The sequence below is a fragment of the Arachis ipaensis genome, chromosome B10, assembly GCF_059453495.1.
Source record: "Arachis ipaensis isolate K30076 ecotype BB chromosome B10, ASM5945349v1, whole genome shotgun sequence".
Classification (NCBI taxonomy): Eukaryota; Viridiplantae; Streptophyta; class Magnoliopsida; order Fabales; family Fabaceae; genus Arachis; species Arachis ipaensis.
In genome coordinates this window covers 18,674,082-18,682,993 of record NC_142435.1, presented here as the reverse complement: position 1 = coordinate 18,682,993, position 8,912 = coordinate 18,674,082, and the positions used below count along the sequence as shown (strand labels likewise).

Here is an 8,912-nt window from a genome sequence, read left to right as displayed (position 1 = left end):
TGCTTGCAGTTCAGCCGAAGCTGAATATCGAGCGCTCGCCGCTACTACTAAGGAGGCTATTTGGCTCAGTTTCATTTTGAAGGACTTGGGAATGCCTCTCACCAAGCCCATCAGCACCTACTGCGATAGCCAATCTGCAATTCACATCGCCTCTAACCCGGTGTTCCACGAGCGCATGAAGCACATAGAGGCCGATTGCCACATTGTACGCGACAAGTTCCAAGAAGGTCTTATTCATCTTCTTCCCATCTCCACCACTGAATAGGTTGTGGACATCCTGACCAAACCATTACCTCCGTCCATGTTCTCCACACTCTTTGGCAAGTTAGGACTGGTCAACTTACACACTCCTAACTTGAGGGAGGGTGTTACTTGATATACTAGCTTAGCAATTAGTAGTTAATTGATTTACTAGTTGTAACAACAAATTAGTTAGACAAGTAGCCTATAATAGAAACAACAAATTAGTTAGAAATTTTTAGTTAGCCCTTAATTATTCTAGCTCAGTTGGTTAGATGACCAATATATATATTTGATTGTTGTAACAGTGTAAAGGCGTGATTCATCATTGAGTACACTGAGAGAACAAGTACTCTCATTTTCTTCTCCCTGTTTCTACGTTTGCTCTATTCTCACACTCCCCTTCCGCACCTTCAACATAGACTTTAAAAGAGAAGGCTGAAAGAAGAGACAGAGACTTGTTGAGAGAGTATCTTTTTTGCAACATTAAAAATTACCATTTTGTAGAGTTAGAGAGTCCAATTCTACTGTTTTAGTCTGATCTATAGGTGCATAAATATATATGAAATGACTAAATTAAAACTTAATGGTAGAAAACTTAATATTTGTAGATTAAAATATTTTTTCTATTTTTGAGCTAAACATATATATATGAAAAAAGATAATAATAATAGTAATAATAATAATAATAATAATAATAATAATAATTAATGAGTGTTTTGAAAGAATATGTATAAAATATTCAAAATTTGCATAATACAATAATATCAACATTGGCTTATATTAGAAAACATTAATTTTAAGACCTTAATTTGTTCATTTATTTTTTAGTAATATTTTAATTAGTTTTTATTTTTTTAATAATTTTTTTTTAACAAAGTAGTTTTTAACAAAATAAAATTGGTTTTTAATTTTTTTAGAATATCAGAGATATTAGGAGATTTTATTTAAAGAAAAAATATTTTTTAATTTGTGTTAAAAAGAACAAACTTACTATTATGCATATTATTTGTTAATTTTGTGGATAGTTTTATTTCTCAAATAATCTTATTTTTCTGAGATATATTGATAAATTTAAAAAGAAAATAATATTTCATAAGTATTTTCTGTAAAATTAAAAAATAAAAAAAAGATTCATTCCCATTTCACAGGCTATGCATACAAAATCGCATAAAAAAGATTTTAATTATATTAAAATATTATTTTAAATTAATAATTTATTTTATTTTTTATAATCTTTAAAATATAAATATCAATAAAAAATATATATCTCTATTTGAATTCAAATAAAATATAAAAATATAATATAATATAATATAATTTAAATTTTGTGTTTTAATTCAAATTCAATAAAAATTATATTTTTATAAATTTATTAATTTAAAACAAATCCGTAATGATTTCTTAAGTTTTAATATAAATCATCCATAGAACTATTATCGAAATTTTTTATTTTGAATAAATATACCTAACATATAGTCTTACATATGACATATGAATTAAAAGTTAAAATTTAGAGTTTGAACTAACATATAATAATATCTAAACATTTGTTATACTATATTTATTTTACAAATTAAATAGTAATTTAACTAATGTTATACTTTAAGTATTTTCAAAATCGTAATTACATAAATTTAGTTAGTATTGTTACTTTATTTTATTATAATTATTTGTTATTCCAAACTCTTAAATTTAAACTCCTGCACCACCTTAAAAAAATTATATATTAAATAAATTATTTTAAAATTAAAATATGTAGATTAAAGTTATATATTTATAAAAAACACAATTTTACAAATAAATTTTATTTAAAATAAAAAAAATGATTTCAATTTGTATTAGTTTTTACTTTTTATTTTATTTAATACAAATAAAAATATTTTTTTATTGAAATTTATGATTAGAATATCTTTCACTATGATTTCGTTTACATAACATGCAAAAATAAGAGTAATTTCCTTTGTTTCATAATTTTTGTAGTTTGTGTTTTTTAAATATTCATTTCTTTCTTAATTCCCTAGTCTGTATAATGAAATTAATAAGTAATATAGATAAATATAAATCACCTGTTTATAATACAAATTTAAAAAATAAGATTTTTATTTTAAAAAATAATTTGTTGTAAAATAAAGTATAAATTAGTCCTCATTTTTTTAAACAATAATGATAGTTTTCAGTGGCTAAGAAAAGGGGGTTGAATCTTAGCCCCTTTTTCACTTAATAATACTTGCTCGTCTTTGAAACAACTTCTAGAGACTTTTTTTATTTTTGTCTCGTATCCAGCCACGAGACTTTTTCTTTTTATCTTGTGACCCGGCACGAGATATTTTTCAGTTTTATCTCCTATGCAGTAGAAACAGAAATAGAGTAGAAGAGAGAGAGAATTACACCAAGATATATCCTGGTTCAGCTGCTAAGTGCAATGCAGCCTACATCCAGTCTCCATCACAACAATGATGGAAATTCACTATAATCATTCTTGATTACAAACACCAATTCTCCCTAGGAACTACCCTTCTTATCCGGGAGAAGTCCAGAATCTAAACCCCAATCCTGAACTTGACTTGGTCACTGCCAAGCTTTCCAACTGCTAAATGCTAACCCAACTTGCAAGGGGATTCTCACAGAATCATGAAACACAACACAGATGTACAAAGAACCTCTAAGGACATCTATGACTTTTTTCTTTTAATTTTGCACTCTCTACCTTTTTCTGCTCTATGGCTTTTTCTTACAAATCTCACTGTTTACCTTTTTCCATGAGACTCAAGACAGGCAAAATTAAACAGAAAAATTACAAAATGAAAAACATTGAAGAAGAAGAACTTCTGTTAACTTAGGTAGCTATGAGAACTCTGTACCTTGCACTCTCACTCCTTTCTTCAAGCCCTGGCTATTCTCCCTTATATAGAGGGGGAAGCCTCCATGGTTGAAACCAAATGAACCAAGCTAAACTTCTTCTTCTTCATGCAAAACTGGTTCGGCTAGAGACAGAGAGAGGAGAGATAACCGAATGCTTAAACTAACATGCAATTACCTCTGAGTCTTCTCTTTACACCAATCTTCATCAATCTGAGCCATCCATCTTGACTTGCACTACAAGAAGGATCCTAGCCCTTGATGCTTCTTGATGTATGACAGCTCCTCCTGCTCCACTTTTGCTTCATCCTTCACGTAGCCACCCTAGCTACCTTCTGTGATGAGTGAACACAAAAGCAGAGACGAGCCATTCCTCTGAGATCTTCTTCCTCTGACCGAAATCTTCTTCTTCCATTTTTGGTATGGAGAAGCTGAGTTCTTTTCACCAAATCTCACCATTTGTGGTGAAAATCTCAGCCACAACATACTTTTTGTTTTCTTTTTCTTGTCATCATTACAATGGTCTTTAGCTTGCTTCTAGCTTCTTCTTGATAGTTTGCAAAAGCTTCCATGGTTGCTGTGATAGAAGTGACCGAAAGTGAGAAGCAAGTAAAGAGAGAAGAGAGAGTAGGAAGAAATGCATTCAATGGATTTGAACAAATGAATTAAAATTAATTTACTTCCCTTTGCTTTAGGTAGCGTGCCTCATTAAGGCAATCAATCAAATCAATTACACTTTCTCTCTCGTGATTCCAAGGTCCGTATTAACTCCACTTAATAAAATTTGGATTCCATCAAAGAATAAAAGTGATGACCGTTGGAGCATGCAGCCATATGATTAAAGGAATAGGTTTCATTTGTTAAATGGATAAAGCAATATATTGTGTCCCGTCTCCTTTTAATTTTGATTTCGGACCAGACTCTATGTTGGGCTTTTAAATTGATTTTTCTGGTCCAATAAGGATAACAATTCAGTCATCATTCACATAACAAGTTTTTATATGGCTGAATATATTTTTGATAAAATTGGACTTGTTATATTTTTCTTTTTTTTCGGCCCAAATGAAACCTGCATAGTAAAATTATTTTAATCAACATATATGAATTGAAATCAAATTAATAATTTTACAATTAATCACATTAATAATGTTTGATCATCACTAATTTAAATTAGAGTTTTCCAAACTCATCAAATAATATTATTGAGGAATTAAATTTAAAATTTTAAAAACAAAAAATATTTTGTTTTTTATTTTATTAGAGATAGTGTACTATTTTTCAAATAGAAAACTTTTTATGATAATTTTAATGAAGTATTATTCTTAATTTTAATATTTTAGCACACAAAAACATATAGAATTTTATAACTATTTTAACCATATTCATCGATCTTAGTATTTAAAGGAAAAAATATAATATTTAAATTACACTAGTTGATATTTCATATATAAAACCATTTCGGCATTTCTATGTTAATCTTGCTATTTTTATAAAAATATTAATATTAACATAGAAGTTGGATTTTTTTTAATTTATTTTTTTTACAAGTAATAAATTTTTGTTGGCAGAGTTCTTTTAAAACCTCTTTTCTATTTACTTAGTCATCATACTTAATAATAGAGTCTTTTTTTTCTTTGTTTATTTTCTCTCGTAACTAATTATTTAGTGAAAAAATATATAATGAATAATTTAATAGTTAATTTTTAGTACATATAATAATATTTTTATTTAAATAATGCATAAAAAAATAAATAATAATAGTTCTTCTATTTTTGATAATGTCATTTCATGCATAATTTTTTATATTGTATATTTGTATTTTTTTAAATGACATTATTAAAAAAATGATCATATTCATTTTTTATAGAAAATATAGTTATATATATGAATACTTAAATTTAATATTCAATAAGTCAGATAAAAAAATAAAATTCCCAACTTTTTTTATTTTAATTTAATTAAAATTCACAAATATTAATTTTTTAAAGAAAAACTAAAAAAAAGAAATTATTTTTCTTTTTCTAGTAGTAGCATTTACATTTGATTTGGAATTATTTTCTCCTGCAAAACTAAACATTCAAGCACAAACAGTACTCTAGATCTTTGTCCTATAGCAGCTGTCTCTTACTATTTCTTCTTTTTGAGTTTGGGGATACAATAGTCATTTACATCCACACTACAGGACAAGTGCCAAACTTACCATTTATTCGTACCTGGAGTATTAAACTTCTATTAAAGAACGGTGGAGCACTTGAAATGCTTCCTATGCTATAAATACAAATATAATATAATAGTGTAGATAATAAACATGATGTAATTAAAAAATTTTAATTTTTTTCTAATTCTAGAAATTTTTATTTATTCTCTCTGACTTTTATCTAATTTTCTCTATCTCTTAATATAATATCGTATCAAATAATATTTTTATTGAATAAATCTTCTATATTTGATGGTATTAGAGATGATAATCATTGACTTATTCCCATAGAACAGTTTTAGAATGCTCTAAAAATTATAAAACAGCAAAAATTTTTGGAAATTGAAAAATATTTCAAAGACAAGGCTCTAACATGATTCAGATTATGAAAAAAATACAATCTAAATGAAAATCAGTATTTAATATAACATTTATGTATAATTATGTGTCAAATTCTCGTCTAATATTGCCATAATAATCTAGAGGGCAAATCGCAGTATTAAGCCAGTTGGGAGGAGAAATTACATGATTCAACCAAACCCAAAAATGAGACATGGATCATCCAAAAGTATGTCTCTATGTAATTCGAATCAATCTAACTCGAACTAAAAACAGGAGTAATTCGAATCAAGGCTGTTTGAATTATGAAGGACTATGCATGCTAGGTAGTTCGAACCGAACTGATTCGAATTATACATAGGGTAGTTCAAATCACCCTAATTCGAATTATACATATATAATTCAAAATTGGCTGTTTCGAATTATGAAGCCCCAGACGTGTATAAATATGGTGTGAATGTGAATTTCTCTCATTAGAGTGAGACAAAATGGCTAGTGAGGAGAGTTTTGTAGTGTTGGTGCATTATAGAGGGTCCATTAAGAGAAAAACATGCTCTGGTGTGAAGTTCACTGATAAAGATCCTCTGAGTATTTTTATGAGACCTACAACGAGATTCGATGACTTCTTGAATTCTATAATACAGAAACTTGGGCTGCAAGGCGTGAAACGGGTTCAGAAGTTATTCTATCGCATTCCGATCTCAGTGTTGAGAGATGACGTGAATTTGCAGGTCCTGTTCCATTGTCGTCGCCAGTTTCCCAAGGTCAGAACACCTAAGCTTTTGGCAAAGTTGGTTGATGTGGTATCTAGCTCGGGAGATTCGAACCGGAATACCCAAACTCTAGGCACGGTAGCCGGTTCTAGCTCGAGACCTATTGGTGCATCTTTGTCCGTGCCTGTGAATGCACCTCGGGACGAGCCTGTCGCCTCCCCGTCATTCGTCGTTGATCTCAACTGCAGTGGTGACGGAGAGGTTGTTATCGTGGATAAGGTGCCGATTTTTTTACAGCGTGGAGTACCGGCTGGTATGGGTGATGCATTGTTGGATGATGATGACGATGATGATGTGGAGCCAGACCTCATTACTGATGATAGTGGCGATGACATTGCAGCGAGTAATCCAGCTGGGGATGGCGGTGGTTCTAGCTCTGGGACTCACCAATACCGTCCGCACTTTTCATCTTTGGACTTGGATGGCATGAGACAGGAGGGGGTTCCTGGGGAACCCACTGGATTTGGTGCTAGAGATACCCAGGGTACTGGAGGTCTTACAGAGTTTCAGGTTGGTTAGCAGTTTCAGGATAAAGGGGAGGCTATGTTAAGCGTGAAGACATATAGCATCCGACGTGGGGTACAGTACAAAGTGGTGGAGTCCGATTATCGCAGGTACGTTGGGAAGTGTACCGAATTTGGGAACGGGTGCACATGGTTGATTAGGCTAAGTCTCCGGCAGGGCAAGGGTATTTGGGAGGTAAAACGATACAACGGACCTCATACTTGTCTCACGACGTCGATCTCGAGCGATCATAGGAGTCTTGATTATCATGTGATCTCGGCCTTCATTATGCCAATGGTTAGAGCTTATGCATCCGTTTGCATCAAGGTACTGCTGAATGCGACGGAGGCACACTTTGGGTTCCGGTCGACTTATAGGAGGGTTTGGTTGGCCAAGCAGAAGGCCGTCGCCCATATTTACGGAGATTGGGATGAGTGATACAACGAGCTGCCGCGATGGGTCTTAGGTGTGCAGCTGATGATGCCTGGTAGTGTTGCAGCGCTGAGGACGAGTCCTGTTCTAGTGGGGGGGTCAGGTGGACGGCTCGCAAGCCCATTTTCATTGGCTTTTCTGGACGTTCCCACCATGTATTGAGGCATCCCGACATTGCAAGCCGTTGGTGAGTATAGACGGGACCCACTTGTACGGTAAATACGGAGGTACGTTGTTGGTTGCGATTGCACAAGACGGGAACTCCAGCATCCTGCCTGTTGCATTTGCACTCTTGGAGGGTGAGAATGCGGAGTCCTGGTCATTTTTTCTATCCCATCTCCGCCAGTACGTGACCCCGCAATCGTGTATCCTGGTGATATCAGATAGGCATAACGGTATCAAGGCTACACTTGAGGCTCCCGACGGAGGTTGGCTACCACCTGCTGCATACCGTACATTCTGTATTCGACATGTGGCCTCAAATTTTGCCCTCACCTTTACGGGTAAGGATGCAAGGAGGCTTCTTGTGATTGCAGTGTTTGCCAAGACTGAGGTGGAATTATATTACTGGTTTGATATTCTGGCGGTCTGAAGACCCTGCCATGTATGACTGGGCTAACAAGATTGACTATTCGTTGTGGACTCAGCATCGGGATGAGGGTGGGAGATTCAGACACATGACGATGAATATCTCCGAGTGTGTTAATTCCATCCTGAAGGGGGTCAGGAACCTTCCGGTGTGCTCACTAGTGAAGGCCACTTACGGGAGGTTGGCAGAGCTATTCGTTCGCAAGGGGAGAGAGGCAGAGGCCCAGCTGGGAACTGGACAGCAGTTCAGTCAACATCTAGTGAAGTCTATAGAGGCTAATCTGAAGACGTCGAGGTGCTTCACGGTGACTTTGTATGATAGAGATAATTCTGAGTTCACCGTCTCGGAGACCACTCCTACTGGGTCATTCTCACTTGGTAGTTACAGAGTGTCACTCATAGCTCAGACATGTGATTGCAGATATTTTCAGGCACTTCATTATCGTTGCTCTCATGCCTTAGCATGTTGTGCGTATTAACGACTCACTTGGCAGTCGTATGTCCACCAAGTGTATCATCTTAGCTCGGTGTTCAGTGTGTACCGGATAGGATTCACCCTGCCCATCCCCGAGGATTTTTTGCCACCGTATGATGGACCCACAGTCATACTAGATCCCACCAAGAGATGTGCGAGTGAGGGGCGTCCTAGGACCACCAGGATTCGGACTAGTATGGATGAGGCTGATCCAAACAGACCCAAGAGATGTTGTCTGTGCAGGCAACCAGGACACAAACGTCAGAGCTATCCACAGGGCAATGTCACCACGGGGACCGGGGTCGATGTGTAGTTGTTGGTTTAGTTGTTTTAGTTTTGTATTTGCACTTGAGTATGTTAGCTATTTCCTAGTTCAGTTCACTTTATTTAGTTTATGTACTGTGTTGTTCGATGTGTTCTTTTTGCAACTATTGTCTTATGTTATGTTGAGGAAACCATAATATTTAGAACACATAATAATATATGTAATATATGTAACACG

At 33.9% G+C, this 8,912-nt stretch overlaps 2 protein-coding genes across 2 annotated transcripts; both read left to right on the top strand.

The window, feature by feature from the left end:
- Nucleotides 1-6,126: 6,126 nt before the first annotated feature.
- LOC107620266 (uncharacterized) lies at nt 6,127-6,930 on the top strand. Its single transcript, XM_016322453.1, has one exon. It carries the CDS (start codon nt 6,127-6,129, stop codon nt 6,928-6,930), a length of 804 nt encoding a protein of 267 aa, XP_016177939.1.
- Nucleotides 6,931-7,949: 1,019 nt separating this feature from the next.
- LOC148579310 (uncharacterized) lies at nt 7,950-8,414 on the top strand. The gene has a single exon (XM_088489505.1). The coding sequence runs from the start codon at nt 7,950-7,952 to the stop codon at nt 8,412-8,414; it is 465 nt and encodes a 154-aa protein (XP_088345631.1).
- The last annotated feature ends 498 nt before the right edge of the window (nt 8,415-8,912 follow it).